Source organism: Macadamia integrifolia, chromosome 7 (genome assembly GCF_013358625.1).
Source record: "Macadamia integrifolia cultivar HAES 741 chromosome 7, SCU_Mint_v3, whole genome shotgun sequence".
Classification (NCBI taxonomy): Eukaryota; Viridiplantae; Streptophyta; class Magnoliopsida; order Proteales; family Proteaceae; genus Macadamia; species Macadamia integrifolia.
In genome coordinates this window covers 2216208-2232602 of record NC_056563.1, presented here as the reverse complement: position 1 = coordinate 2232602, position 16395 = coordinate 2216208, and the positions used below count along the sequence as shown (strand labels likewise).

The 16395-nt window shown below is 38.8% G+C and overlaps 1 protein-coding gene across 3 annotated transcripts in view; it reads left to right on the top strand.

The window, feature by feature from the left end:
• LOC122084122 (midasin) overlaps window positions 1-16395 on the top strand; it is a 93370-nt gene that overhangs the window by 37274 nt on the left and 39701 nt on the right. For all 3 annotated transcript variants that reach the window (XM_042652195.1, XM_042652196.1, XM_042652197.1), the window contains 8 exons: window positions 1216-1366; window positions 2569-2642; window positions 4998-5163; window positions 9358-9456; window positions 9546-9646; window positions 9760-9849; window positions 9945-10010; window positions 10110-10274. In XM_042652195.1, the coding sequence (XP_042508129.1) occupies window positions 1216-1366; window positions 2569-2642; window positions 4998-5163; window positions 9358-9456; window positions 9546-9646; window positions 9760-9849; window positions 9945-10010; window positions 10110-10274 (912 nt within the window). The remainder of the gene's footprint in view (window positions 1-1215; window positions 1367-2568; window positions 2643-4997; window positions 5164-9357; window positions 9457-9545; window positions 9647-9759; window positions 9850-9944; window positions 10011-10109; window positions 10275-16395) is intronic.

Genomic DNA, 16395 nt, shown 5'->3' with positions numbered 1-16395 from the left:
ATTAATGGGAATAAATAATATGACAACAAAACAACAGTCAATTAAGGAACAGGCATAAATTCTGAAACACATACAAAGCAACAGAGAGAAAAGAAAAAGGAATGAAAATACCAAAGCCTGGACAGTTGAAACAGCAAAAGGCACAAATCTGTATGGAGTTCGACTAGGGGTTGCAACTGGGCAGGCTGAGGCAGGCCAAGCTGAGTTGTCATGGTGCAGCAGCCCAACCCGAATCAGACTGATAATTTACGAGTTAAATGGGTCCTGCCTGAACCTGATACATATGTTCGAGCTTATTTGGGCCGATCTGTATCATGCATAGTTGGGTGGTTATAGCATGGGGGGCTTTGGAGAACACTTAATTAAGGCCAAGAATGGGCCTTTAAACAATTAAATCCTATTTGATTGTGTATAATTTGGTGAATAGAATGAGGGTGTAGGAGCCCGATTGGTCTGGAGGCCATGTCTGGATCCAACCCTGCCGCACCAAATAGAAGGCAAAGTGGGTGAAAACCTTATACTAGCCGATTATTAGTTATCCTAGTTTGGGCATGTTAGGCGGGTTGGATTAAAAAATTGGCATCCCTAATTCAATCTACTTGGTCATGGGTCGGATGACTCGGATGGTTCAATCATATGGGTTAAATTATTTGCATGTTCAACTGCATGTCTTCTTTTGGGAAATTAAAGCAAAGTAGCTGTGCTGATTCCATTTTTTTTTTTTTTGTCATTTACTAGTCTGATTTTTTAGGATATTAATGTTTATTTTCCTGAGAATGCTTTGCAGTTTTAGGCTGCTTTTGTAGTCGTTCAGTTTCAGAGACGACGTTTCGTGTCAAAAACCGAATTTTCTGTTTCTGTGTCAGAATGCCGTTTAAAAAAAAATGATGTTTGGTGAACCTGTTTCAGGAATGATTACTTGCGTTTCTAGCCTTTTTTTCCCTTTTCGTTAAAAAAAAATAAAAAAATAAAAAAAGAAAAAAAAAGTTGACACCAAACGCTTTATTCCGTTTTTCTGTTCCCATAGAACGGAAAAATGCCATTTTTCCGGATGACTACCAAATGCAGCCTTAGTCAATTTATTGGGTTTATTTGTTTTACTGCAATTATATGGCCTTATGTTATTTATCTGAAGTAAATTTTGTGCTTCTCATATTCTGTTTAATTTTATTAGATCACTGATATTCACCTGACTTAACATGTCGTGGTCAACAGTGGTTCAACCAGTTACAGACCGGGAGGATGCTTACTGTGAGAGATCTCATTTCTTGGGTTGATTTTATAAATGTGACAGAGGGAAGTCTTGGATCTGATTATGCATTCATGCATGGTGCCTTTCTTGTTTTGCTTGATGGTCTGAGCTTAGGTATATCCTTATCTGGCTTTATCTCCCTAATGTAGACCATCACCTGCATTTTGCTTCTGATTAATATAATTTTATCTTTTTGGTATATAATATAATGTTGTCATTAGTTATAATTATGGCTTTATATCATATGCTATGAACTTAAAATATATGAACTTCTAGTTTTTATTGAGTATATGCTCTAGGTGATGGGCTTTTCGATTTGATTATGCACAGGATTTCTTTCTTATCCTTATGTTCTGATGCTATTTTGTGGTATGCTGTAGCTGCTATGGTTTAGCAGTTTATGGGAAAAAAAGGTTTTGTGTTCTTTTTTATTTCCTTTTTGTGGCTGATAAATAATTTTTTTTCCAGGCTAAATTTGAGTTTTTCTGCATTATCTTCAGTTTTACTGCTTCCAACTAGCTATGGATATGTTCTATATGGATTTTGAGGGATTTTCTTGCTTCGTAATATAACATTTTGTATGTGTGAAACTGTAGCTGATGAAGTGTACTATACCATGTATCTCTTTAAATGTGGTGGAAGCCCCTTCTAACTTCCAAGTAAAATTTTGTACAACAGTACCTACTTCATGTAAAAGAATAAAGAAAATACAATTGTGTGTTTGTCAGTACCTAGATTTAGATTCAATTGGTAGCATCTGGGCTTGTCATCCTTTTTATTCTCATACATTCCATGATATAGGTATTTAGATTAAATTTTAACTGTCTGGGTGCTAGATTTCTGAATTTATATTATTATCTTAAATGGGACAGAAATATAAGTTGCTTTTTTTTTTTTTTTTTCTTTTCGTTTCCTTAGTATCAAGAATCATTGCTTGGTGTGATGGTAAAAATCTCAGGCTGCCAGCGTGTAGACGTTGGTTCGAGTCTTAGATGGCGACTTTATGCAAAATGCCATAGGTTAAGACCGTCTCCAATATGCCCCTCCTTGGATCCTGCAAAAGTAGAACTTGCACTTGGTTATGGACCTTAGTCACTATTTTGAAGTTTGAATTAAGTGATATTTAGACATTAATGGTTTTTGTTGTGCCATGGAACTCTCCAGTAATTGAAAATTTTAGGACATAAAATCTTTTTTATTTCAGTCTGAGTCTTCTACATCATTGAAATTGTTGCATTCATTGTGGAACTTGCCTTTCTCTCTCTCTCTCTCTCACTGATTTAAATAATTCATGACCTGTACTCGTACATTTGCAGGTAGCAGTATTTCTAGGAACTATGCGGGAGAACTGAGAGAGAGATGTTTGTCCTTTCTTCTGGGACAACTAAAGGTAATTCTCTCAGCTTCCATCCATATGCTAACAACCCTTTTTTTTTTTTTTTTTTGTGGGGGGGGGGGGTGGAGCCCATGCACAACACTTTGATAGATTTCATTGAGCCCCATCAGTGGAGCATTTTTCTTGGGCTGTGAGTCTTAAACATGGAAGTTTAGGTGGCAGTCCAAGAGAAGAGAGGGTCATCCAGTGTATACAATGGCTATGTAGGTGGCCATTCTTCTGGCTTCCTGGGATCTTCAGGGTCGATTGTATCATTACTTTGTTCTTTTATTTTTTTAACCCTCTTCACCTAAAACCATTGTCGCAAGTTTCTTTGGAACCATTTCATGATTTGGAAACCTCAAAATGACATACGTTTTGCTCATTCACCTTGTTTTTTGCATAGGCTCCTGCAACAATCCCCTCTTCTTCTTGCCAATTGTCGGAAAAAATTCTGCAAACATTTTAATTCGGTCTGGATCTGGATGATATCTCAGATTGACATCACGGATGTACACATGTGACTGATAAGCCACAAAATATGTAATTGTTTATGTGTTTGTACACACACATGCATGAATGCATATACAGTCTCTTACCTTTCCTTGGTCGCCTTCTCTCAAACATAGTAAAAAACAGAAGTAGAATAAAGATATGCGAAAAAAATTCGATTTTCTTTCAACTTACCTGTTTGCATTATGTTTAGCTTTAATGGATGATTTTTATGCTTCAGTCCTCTAAACATCAGTTTGATTGTAGATTTTTAATCATTTTCTATTAAATATTTAAAGCCCCAAGTCTAAGATATGAAAATTGTGCAGTTGTGCTTCAAATTTTGGAAACTTAAGTACTACCAGCGAGAAGAACAAGCTTTGTTTCGAAAGTGAAATGGGTTCTGTAGATATCTATTTTAAAAGTCGGTTTTATTGGTGCATATCATATCAATATGTAAGGATACACTTCATTTTTGAAAAGTGTATTGTATTGGTCCGTATCATATCAGTGTCGATCGATACCAATATGTATTGGCCGATACACGATACGGACTGGGACTTTAAACCATGTTCTGATCAGATAATACCCCTCCTAGATTCAAAATCTTAGACAGTTTCATAACTATTAATATGATTTGTAGAAAATCTGTTCCCCTCACAACCCAAAATAGATAAAAGGGTTCGGGGAGAATTGTCACTTAAAATGGAAATTAACAGCGTGGTTGCCTCAATACTGCCCCAATAGTACCAATACCCACTTTAGATATCATGGTCAATCTGAAAACCTTGTCAAGATTTGGTGCTTTGGTGATGCAATAGCGCTGCCTTGGAAGTTGGAACGTTACATACCTTTTTGGAGCCCCATATCGAGATGAACCGGGACCAACTATGGTTGGTTGACGCTGCTGTTCCCTAACAGTTCGAGATTTTAGGAGAAACTGTAGTGAACATAATATCAGAGTCAGAAGGTCGAGTGTTCGACTCCTAGGAAGTGCATCGGAAGAGTTTTCCTGACATTTGACATGCCATGTGAGCTTCATGTGCTGAGACCATGGGATCTTGGCCTGCATGTGTGGGGGGAGTGTTGATGTATACATTGATGCTGCCCTTCCTTAATAGTTCGAGCTTTTAGGTGAAACGGTAGCGAACACTCTGTCAGATGACTCAGATTTCCCCTTTCCATCCCAAAGAGACCACATAGTTTTCATATTTTATGGGGCATTCACCATGACACAGCCTACAAATAGGTGATTGGTGGTCCCTTATTCCATATCGCATTGTTGACTTATGCTGGCTAACCTGAAGCTCTTCATTGTCAGCCTGCTCAGTGGTAGGGACTTATTAAGTGAAACCCGGGAAAATTCATTAGCTATAGGCCTTGGGGGTCATTTGAAAGCTGTATTTTGGACTCATTAAGTGAAACCCAGGAAAACACAACATCTTTAGGCCTTGGGGGTTGTTTGAATGCTGTATTTTAGATCTATCATGTGGTAAAAGGTACCTTTAAATCGTAACATGGGTTCTCATGGTATGCCCATTGTAAATGCTTATCATGCAGAATTCTTCATGCCCTTAAAAATTCTCGTTGCTAGCCTTCTTTCTACTTAATAATAATCACAAGGCCTGCTCAAAACTGTCGTCTTGGTTATTTACTGTGCATGAATGATGGTTTTCGGGTGGACAACAAATAAGGCTTGACTTGAATTGTGTAGTGAACCATGTATCCAGTTGGAATAGGGCCTAGTTGAGTTCAGTTTAGTGTCTTTGTACAGTTGGATTGTCTATTGCATCAAATTTATTCCCATTTAGTCCACATTAGAGCACATTCTTTGTCTACACTTGATATAACTATTTGATGTTGGCTTTGTTGGTACAGATGGTCAATACTGGTTCGGTCGACTCCCATCTGACTGACATGGAAAATTATGGGTGGGGTGATCTTAAACACACTGCAGATGCCTTGTCCGCTAATAATGTGCAGTCTGCTAATAATGTGCAGTCTAACAATGCTTTCGGTATTCATCCATTTTACATTACAAAAGGTGCATTCTTACTTTCCTCCTCCATCTCACGAAGTAATATTGTTCACATTGCCTTTAAAAGAGAAATACAGTGTAAAAATAATTTTGCCATCATATCACACCAGGGTTACAGGTTTGTGGTTCTTGCCTTTCTAGGCCTCCAGGCAGACCACTTTAACCCTGACACACACCAGGGATGCAACTATTGAAGTAGTCATTTATTGTAAATCCTTGTTTTTATCATTTTTTTATATGATTGATTGCATGACATGTAATATGCACTAGCGTAAGGGTCTTATGGTCTAAGTTAGGCTTGTCTTATGCACACCTTGATCAATATTGCTGGTTGGCCACAGTGAGGCCTTAGGCCCCCCTGGCCACTGCTTTGGCTCTCCTTGGGGCCTTGAAAATTATGGGCATTGTGGGTTTTTGTTAATTTTTTCTTTTCTTTTTTTTTTTTTTTGGGGGGGGGGGGTTGGTAGTGGAGGGCAGTGACAACTATGGAATTATATTTCTTTTCTTTTTCAAAGTGCTGAAATTTGGAAAAGTAATGACTCAAGGTGGAGGCACCCCTGGCTTGCTTGGAGAGGCCATGAGTTGCCAAGCCTGAATAACATGGCATGGCCAATTAAATGTTGCTGGATTGATTGAGAAATGAGATGATTGGTGAGGTCTAGATTCTATCTATTGTTGGTGGCAGATGCAGATGGGTGTAGGATTTTTGTTTCTCAGGTGTTGCTCAAGTGCTCCTTTGCTTGTGGCTGCGTGGGCGAGTGTTGGTGGCCGTTGGTGGTCTGTTTCAGGTGTTGTTGAACCGTGAGGATGGGGCTTTGTTTTCAGTTTGCAGGAAAGAAATCCTTTCCTTCTTTCGTTAATCAAATTCTCTTCTTTGCCTGTTGAAAAAAGGAAAAAGAAAAAGCTAATGTTACTAGGTTATATTAAGTATGCCTGTTGATCTGACTGGTTTGAATGGCCTGGGGCTTCAACTCTGGGTTATTAACCTTTAAAACTGTTTGCTGTGTAAACCATTGTTGTTCTGTTCCTTCACTTTTCTGAATTGTAAAACCATTTTTTATTAAGAAATATGAAGGAAATGAGAAAGAAAGGCACACATCATTTGCAATCTACTACAAAGTAAAATCACTCCTAGCTAAAGGTTCCAGTTTGGTGCACACATTTCTTTTTTGGGTGAATAAATATGTTCATTTCCAAAAGGGAAAGGAGAAACAAGGAGCCCCTATAAAGGGGAAGAAGTAAAATAAAAGAAAACTGCAATACAAACAAAGCATGATCCAATCCTCAGGGAGAGGAGGAAGCGCGCTGCAGAAGGGAGAGAGATAAGACCCCAAGATAATAATATGTCGGCTGCTTGGGTAATCAACACTAGAGGAGTAGCTTGCTCTTGTTGTCAAAAGTGGAGTCCTAAATTTTCTGGAAATATCATTACACTCCATTCAAATATGGTTAATAGCAACACAAAAAGCAAGCTTACCCAAGGATTAAAGTATCGGTATCGGTTGGCTGATTTTAAGATTCCTCTTGGAGCATATTGTATTGTATTAGAGATACGCAAGATCCGCTAAAGATACACACAAAAATGGACAAGATAAGTATGAAAATACGTTGTTGCATATAAGAAACAGTATAAATGAGTAATATATAACACGTATCAATGTATCATGCATAAAAACTAAAATGGAGAGCACCGTATTGAGAGAGGTGCATTCAGTTGAAATTGTTATAAAGGGTGATGTTTCCTACATGTAGTCTATTGCCATTGCCATTAGACCCATGAGGAGTGTCGGTGTGGATCAAAGTAATTGTTGGGAGGTTCTTCAAGAAAAGGAGCGACTAAGGATGATGTTGTGCACTTGCCTATTATTGGTGAAGCCTGATCTCAATTTAATCTAGGAAGTACTTGCCTATGTTACGCACTTGCTTATTATTGGGAATCATTTACTGGGGGTAATTTTGAAGAGTAATGCCCAAAAACTCACCTCACAACTCTTGTTCACGATTCTGGTTGCGTAAAAGGCATTCTACCCCTTTAAAGAGACGTATCAAGCTGTATTTGTACTGTAGTAGCCGATACGGCTTGATACAATACGATACGTACCAATACAATTGGATTTTAAATGTTCGGGTATCTGTACGTATCAATGTGTATTAATTTGTACCATATTATATTGTATCAATACCAAAATTTTTTTATTAATGCATGTATCGTATCGATACCGGCCGATACAATACGATACACAATGATACTTTAAACCTTGCTTCTATCTCCCACTAGTATGCTTGCATCAAAGCCATTGGAATTTCCGATGGATCCTCATCAGAAGTTTGGAGATGATGGTGGGAGCCTCTCAAAGACGTGCATCAGTACAGGAGTTTGATTGGGAAGTTGATATATTTCACCAGACTAGACTTATCTTTTGCCGTTGGAGTCCTCAATCAGTTTATTTTGTCTCCTCAGAAAGTCATTGGGATCCAGCTATTCGGATCCTTCAGTATTTGAAGGGTGCCCCTGGTTAAGGGCTTATTTATCGACCTAGCATATGAAGTTGGTTGCTTTCTCTGATGGTGATTGGGCAGGCTTTGCCAGTGATCGTTGTTCTACTGTAGGATATTGTACCTTTGTTGGAGATAACTTGGTTACATGGCATAGTAAGAAATAGGCGACCATTGCCAGGTCTAGTTATAAGACAGAGTATAGACCTTGGCTCATACTAATGCTGAATTGATGTTGGTTCGAACGTTGCTTCTAGAGATGAGTTTTTTTATGCCTACACCTATGAGGATGTATTGTGACAGCCTAACAGCTGTCTATATTGCTAGTAATTCGGTCTTTCACAATAGGATCAAGCATATTGGAGTGGATTGTCACTTTGATTGAGATGTAGTCTTAAAGAAGCTAGTCGAGACTCCTTTTGTCTCTTCTACATATTAGTTGGTTGATATATTTACCAAGTCATTGTTTTGCTCCTAGTTTTCACACATAGTAACAAGCTGAGCATGGCTGATGTATATGCTCCAGTTGAGGGGGAGTGTTGAGTATCTAGGGGTATTTGGTCTTATTGGGTTTTTGGTTATCTGTTATGTTATGGTGCGGGGTACATGGCTATTTTGGTCCACATTATTTTTATTGATGGACTATTATAAATAGAGGAGGAGGGGCTGCGGCTACGGCTAGGTATTCTATTCTAGCTGCTGGCAGCCTCCCCACGATTTTCTTGTGCTTCTCTCTTTTCTCTTCTCCTTTATTCTTTCTATTTGCCTTGATCTAGATGCAGGATCCTGATGTTCCAACACACCTGTTAATGTCTTGATCATAGTTGTCATGGCAACAAGGCGGTCCAAGGCGGTGGCAGAGGGAAAAAATCAAGGCAACACGAACAAGGCATCCTTTAGGAAAGGGTGCGACGCCTAGGCCGTGCCTTGGCAACTATGGTCTTGATACTGTTGTCTGCCTAATTTTGTTTACAATCAATATGTGGTGTTTATAATTTACATGTGACATCAGCATGCGTGTCTTGTTTCTTTAATCACAACTAATATATCACTCTTTCATGTCAATTTTCATAGTAAGAAATTTTGAGATGATGTGACCTGTAGGTTCAGATTGTTGTGAAATGTAAACCACCTTTGTGGTATTACAGTTGGACTTTATAACCAAATATCTGATGCATTACATAACAAACTGTCTGGTGCTAATCAAAGAATGTAGTAAGCACTTAACTGTGATTTAGAATGGGAGCAAACTTAACTAGATCATTTTTTAAGTGATTAATTGACGGGCTAATTGTTGTCTGGTCACCGACTAGTGAACTATTTAGCCAAACATGTTGACCAATTGCATAAGGTTAAATTCCAAGTTTGCAGTGAAGTATTTTGCATGTTGCCTGGTGTTTTCCAGATATAGAATAAATATTATGTATGGAGTTAAAGAGGTACTTATTTTATTCTTTCGTGGATTTGCATTCTGGTAAATGATCGTTGTTGTGGAGCGTAATGGTCTCCTTGTGTTCCTTGAAGTGGGGGGGGATGCAGGAAGAGAAAGAAACAGTATATTCCATATCAAATTATGAAATTTCATTGATGAAGCTCTTTTTCTTTTCTTGTGAAGGTGTTATATAATAAAACACAAAATTTTGCTATTGGATTCCATTCTTCTCTAATGTTCAGCATTATGAATATATGAGTATCTGTTCTCAGGTGATGAGGAGGCTAAACTTGAGGGGTTCGAGTTTCTAGCGCCTACCACTCGTAGGAATACATTGCGTCTGCTGCGTGCAATGCAGCTTGCAAAACCTGGTTTGTATCAATGAAGTTTGCCCTGTTTTTACTTTCAGGACTACATTGCATTGTTCTCAGACATTTTAGTGTGTTCCTATGCTGTCCAGTGTTACTGGAAGGTAGTCCAGGTGTTGGAAAAACTAGTCTGATTATTGCACTCGGGAAGTTTTCTGGGCATAAAGTTGTTCGCATCAACCTTTCTGAGCAGGTTAAAAATCTTCTGTCATTTATTTTATTTATTTTTCTCTTCTGTCTGCCTCTTTCTGACTTTTTAGATATACTTTGATCTAGCTCATTAAATGGTAATGATGACTGTTACAGACTGATATCATGGATCTATTGGGTTCTGACTTGCCTGTGGAATGTGAAGAAGGAATAAAATTTGCATGGTCTGATGGGATCCTTCTACAGGTTGAACTTTCATATGTGGATGATATGCGTGATTATCTTGTTTGTTTTCAGAATACCTTTTAGGTTTTTGGACTCACGTTAGTTTATCAGTGCAGGCTTTGAAGAGTGGAAGTTGGGTTTTATTGGATGAACTTAATCTTGCTCCACAATCTGTGTTGGAGGTATTGTTGTTGGATCCATTTGATATCTATTTGAGTATGATTTTCTTGAAACTATGTTGCTATATTAAAATTACATGCTGACTAATGCTCCTTTATCAGGGTCTCAATGCCATTCTAGATCACCGGGCTGAGGTCTTTATTCCGGAGCTAGGGCGTACTTTCAAGTGCCCGCCATCTTTCAGAGTTTTTGCATGTCAAAATCCTTCTTCCCAAGGTGGAGGAAGGAAAGGCCTTCCGAAATCATTTCTTAATCGCTTTACTAAGGTGTGTTTTCTTATTTAATTTCCTTTTGCTGCTAATTTGTATAAGGTTTGTTCGGAGTGATGGCTGAATTAATATGACCAGCTATAAAATCGGATATTGACACTGATACTGGAAACAAGAATATAATTCTTCATTTGCCAAATCTGGTAGGGAGATACAATTCTGCATATCACACAGTCTGGTGACTTGAGCCGACCCCATTTTGTTGGGATAAGGCTGAGTTGCTGTTGTTTTACACACAGACACACTGCTGACTTAATGTTTTGAGTTTTATTTTCTGAAGCTAAATATCTTTTTTTTTTTTCTTCTTCCCATTGGGTATGTCATGATGTCATGCCATGTTGTATGGTACTTCTGAAACTTTTACGTTGTTGGTTCAATTGAAGAAATTGAAGATATATTTATGTGATCCTACAGACATTTTTTAAGTTTTTGACTTTTGAAGAGCTAGAAATACTAGTTATATGCTCTGAGGCACCACGAGTTGGTGACGCAAGGTGAGTGCTTCTGAACAGCTTGTTTGGCAGTAGTAGTATCAATATCAATGAGGGCTGTGGTAGAAGATTGACCAACAGATACTGGCTGGGATTATTGATAGAAAGCATTATACTCCTTGTAAATAATAAAAGAGAAAGAGGAAGAGGAGAGATGTTTCTGTAACTTTGGGGGTCACAACCCTTTAGGTTGGGACTGCCTACTTCATTCAATATATGGTAAACTAACGTAACAAGGGCATAAAAGGAATAAGAACCAGAAGAAATAACAAAGACATAAAAGACTCTAGGAGGGGAGAGGAATCAAGACTATTGCTAGGCGCTAGTCATGATTGTCTCTCCCCTTTCCATTGTGAACTTCTAACACTCCCTCTCAAGCTAGAGCATAGATATTAATTATGCCCAGCTTGTTACAAATATATTCTATCCTCATACTCCAGAGATTTGGTAAAGATATTTGCAAGTTGTTCTCCTGTGCGAACGTGACTTGTAGAAATAATTCCTTGTAGTTTTTCTCAAACAAAGTGGAAATCTACCTCAATATGTTTTGTTCTCTCATGAAACACAGGATCTGATGCGATAGGAATGGCAACTTGGTTATCAGACCACAATTGCGTAGGAGACACACTTTCAAGCCCAAGCTTAGTTAATAACTGCTTCACCCACATTAACTCACAAGTGATGTGTGCCATGGCTCGATATTCAGATTCTTTGCTGGACCTAGCCACAACATCTGCTTCTTGCTATTCATAGACATAAGGTTCCTTCCAACATAAGTGCAATAACCAACAGTTGACCACCTATCAACCGGAGATCCAGCTCAATCAACATCACAAAAACTTTTAATACGTCCATGTCCATGATTAGAGTATACTGGACTACGGCTTGGAGCTTTCTTGAGATATCTTAGAATTTGAGTAATAGCATCCTAGTGGGACGTACATAAATTGACTCACAACACTGATAGGAAACGATATCAGGTTGAGTCACAGTCAACTAATTCAATTTTCCATCCACCTTCTGGTACCTTTCAGGATCTTCTAGGGTGTCGTCACTTTCAGTTGTAAGCTTTACATTGGAATCCCTGTGAGAATCCAAAGGTTTGGAGCCTATTGTTCTTACTTCTGTAAGAAAATCCAGAACATACTTCTGCTGAGAAAGTGAAATACCTTTCCTTGACTGAGCTACTTCAATACGCAAAAAATATTTCAATCTTCCCAGATGAATCTTCGAACTTTGGATGCTTTGAATATCATCTCCAATGATGACAATATCATCAACATGAACCATACCCTACACCAGATTGTCGATAAAACACCGAGTGATCACTATCACATCGCGACAGTCCAAAATCAAGAACCACTTCTGTAAACTTATCAAACCATGCCTAAGGAGGTTGCTTCAAACCATATAAAGACTTCTTGAGCTTGCACACGGTACCTGACTCCCTTTGAGCAACAAAACCTGGAGGTTGCTCCACATATACTTTCCCATGGAGATCACCATAAAGGAAAGCATTTTTAACTTTGAGTTGATATAACGGCTTGTGATGAGAAGTTGCAAGAGATATCAAATACGAACAAAGACAAGTTTGGCTGCAGTAGAGAAAGTATCAAGATAGTCAATACCACAAACCTGGGCATACCCTTTGGCAACCAACCTTGCCTTCAACGAAGCAAAAAATCCATCGTGGTTGACCATGACAACATACACTCAATGGAAACTAATAGCAGACGTACTCACAAGTAAGGATATAGATCTGAAGTGTGATTTTCCTCTGGCAAACAAGTCCTCCTCTATAGCTGTCCTCAAGTCAGGACTAGACAATGCCTTTGCAACAGACTTATGTACAATATGACAAGAAATAGTAGATAGACAAAAATGAAAAGGAGGAGATAAACCACAATTAGACACAAAATTAGAAAGGGAGTGTTGGGTGCAGCTCCTGAATACCAAAGTTTGAAGTCATCTAACCCTATCTTCTCGCCTCAATCCCTCTCTCACCTGTCTTCTCGCCGATTTTTCACATTTTTTGTGTCTCTGTCTGCCTCCCCTCAATTTCTTCCTCAACCTCTCCTGATTTCTCTCCTCGATTTTCTGTTTGCGTCCGATTTGGCCTAACAAAATGATTATCCCACCCAATGACTATCTCTTTACTCCCCTTTTCCAAGTTTATCTCTTCGCCCTCTCTCCTACCACGACTATCCCTGCCACTCCGATTATATTTCTTTCATTGTCTCCCTCCTACCCCAAACCTCCACTCTCTCGTTGCCCTTCTCGATTCCCCCATTACCTTTCTCCTCGTGCCTACCTCCACCTAAGCTACGCAGGAATGGTCGAAAGCCAATCCTAGGGAACAATAAAGCTTCATAGGGTATTTGTGTCCAGGCACAGGTGGTTTGTATCTTCACAAAAATGACTATTTCATCAAGCTTCTCTTCGAGACATTGCACAGATCGTTACGCCTTTAGTGCTGGTCGGAACTTATTTGACAAAGAATTTTGCTTCCTTAGGATTGTTATAATTGCGGTCGCTGTTCACCGAGGCTTCGATTGCCGGCTCCCCTATCACCATGTCACCAACTTCCTTAACCTTCTGGCTTGTTCCTTCCCCCTCTCCTCACCCGATCCCCCTAGAATCTTGAAATCTTGTCTTCCTAACCATTACCCCACTTCCTTAGACATGCCCCTACTATTTGGTTCGAACTGCATCATAGTGCCGCATCATGGCAGCTGAGAATCCTGACACGATTTGTGCCAAGCTGTTCAGGGCTATTACCCTTGCCATATGCTGAACTTTTCGGGTCTTGGAGTTCTCTGTGTAGTATGGGACTTTTCTTATACTACCTTATTTATTTCCCTATCGTTGATGCTTATCTATTTATTTGTAGATTGCTTTATTTATTTATAGCTGCTTAGCATCCGTTGTGTATTTTGTAGTCCTGTTACCTACTTTCTTGATGTTTGTGTGTGATGTCGCGAGATTGTGTGTTGATTTTATTGGACTTCCTCTTTTTGACTAAGCCTACCAAAGGTTCGTGCTTTTTGTGTGCGTATAAGGTGGCACTTTCTTCGACCATCAGTATTTATCAATTTTTGGCATGCGCTCTTTTTCTCTTTTAGTATTTGATGTGATTGCTTGATTAATGTACTAATTGACTATATCTTACCACACTTATCTATTTTATGTTTTCTTCTATATTGGTGTGTCAGGTAGGTAGTCGAAATCTTTATTATAATCAGCCATTCACCTTCTCCATTTTTTGTGTCATGTCTCATCGTCCTGTAACGAGTGTACTACACAAGTGTAGGCTCAGACTTGCCACCTAGAACATTGGATCCTTAATGAGCATGGGCATATAGTTGATAGATGCTTTGAGAGAAGAATGATTAATATTGCTTGTATATAGGAGACTAAATGGAAGGGCAAAAAATCTAAGGCGTTAGATGACTTAGTTGGATCAAGAGGAGTGAGCAATGAGCATAGTTGTGGATAAAGACCTCAAGAATGATGTGGTGGATCTGAAGAGAGTGGGAGATTGGTCATATCCATCAAGATAATTTTGGAGAAAGAGACTGTCAATATAATCAGTGCCTACGTACCCCAAATAGGGTTGGATGTAGGTAGTAAGTTACAATTTTGGGAAGACATGGATGGATTAAAGCTTTGGCTAGGATAAAAAGATTGTTATGGGGGGTGACCCAAACGAACATATTGGGATGGATCAGCGAGGGTATGAAGATGTACATAGAGGATATGTGTTGGGGAGAGGAACGAGGAGGGGATCTCTGTTTTAGACTTTGCAGTTGCCTATGATCCTACTTATTGTGAGCACTTTCTTTAAAAAGAGAGAGGGGCACCTTGTTACGTACATAAGCGAACTGTATGAGGACCAAATTGACTTCTTCCTAACTAGAAGGCCTGATAGATTGTTGTGTAAGGATTTTAAGGTTATACCTGGGGAGAGCCTTAATTCTCAACATAGACTGATGGTCTTGGATATGTGCCTTTGTTCGCATACTCGTAAGGTAGAGAAGCCTGTTTGCCTAAGGTTAGATGGTGGAGATTAAAGGGAGACACACTAGATGCATTTACAAATAATGTGGTTGCATAAGGAAAGTGGGACAATGATGGAGACTCTAGTGCGATGTGAACCGAGACGTCGACATGTATTAAAAGGGTTGTTAAAGAGGTCCTAGAGGAATCAATGGGCACCTGTCGGGCCTACAGGGAGACTTGGTGGTGGATGATGAAGTCTAGGCTGTCATCAAGTCTAAGAAAGATTGTTTTAAGACTTGGCAAAGGACTAAAGTGGTAGATGATAAAAAAAAATTATACTGCCAGAAACAAAGAAAAGTTATGGGGAAAGCAAGGGTGAAAAAAATATAATGACCTTTACAATAACCTGAACACTAAGGCTGGGGAATAGCTATATATAAGATAGCTAAAATGAGGGATATGAGTAGCAAAGATTTTGAGGATATTAGGTGTATCAAAGATGAGGATGGTAGGGTGCTTGTAAAGTATGAAGACATTATGAAGAGATGGGATGATTATTTTTGTAAGCTATTTATTAAATGGAGACAACTTGAGTGGATTTAGCTTAGGGAAGTGCATTTTTCATCAAGACACCACACACCATACATATATATGTAAGATTGGTATAGCTAAGGCTAAAGATTCCTTAAGAAAGATGAAATCAAATAAGACTCAGCCTAGACAAAGTCCTAATAGAAGTTTGGGGCTTAGGACTTTGTGGGGTTTAATGGTTAACCACATTTTTTAATAAGATTATGAGTACAAGGAAAATGCTAGATGAGTGGAGGGGGTCCCCATCTACCAAAAAAAAGAAAAAAAAGGGAATATTCAAGATTGCAATAATTATAAAGGCATAAAACTTATGCTATACTATAAAGCTTCGGGAGAAGGTTATTGAAGCCTGCTTGAGAAGAGAATCTAATATCTTAGTTCACCAATTTGGTTTTATGCTAGGGAGTTCAACTAATGAAACTATTTACCTTCTTAGGAGATTCATAGAAACCTATAAAATTGCCAAGAAGGCCCTATATATGGTCTTTATTGACCTGGAAAAGGCCTATGATAGAGTCCTTAGAGAGTTAATTTGGCATGTTCTAGAGAAGAGAAGGGTGTCGAGCAGATATTTGGATATACTTAAAGATATGTATAATGATGTGGTGACTAGTGTGAGAACAAAGGGCTGTCAAGGGAGCAAGTTACCAATTACTATCGGGCTTCGTCGAGGAACAGCTTTAAGCACTACCTGTTTGTGCTTGTAATGGATGAGTTGACCAAAAATATTTAAGGAGTGGTTCCATAGTATATGCTATTCGATGACGATGTTGTATTATTAGATGACACAAAAACATGGCTCAGCGCTAGACTGGAGCGATGGAGATCAACCTTTGAGTAAAAAAGCTTTAATGGAGTATATGATGTGTAACTTTAACCATATTATGATGGTTAACGACATGGTGACTATTGAGGGAGAGAGAGACCGCGAATTGACTTTTGTAGATATTTGGGATCTATCATAAATAAGGAAGACGATGCAGAGGATGATGTGTCACATAGAATTAAAGTGGGATGGGCGAAGTGGAGAAGTGCGT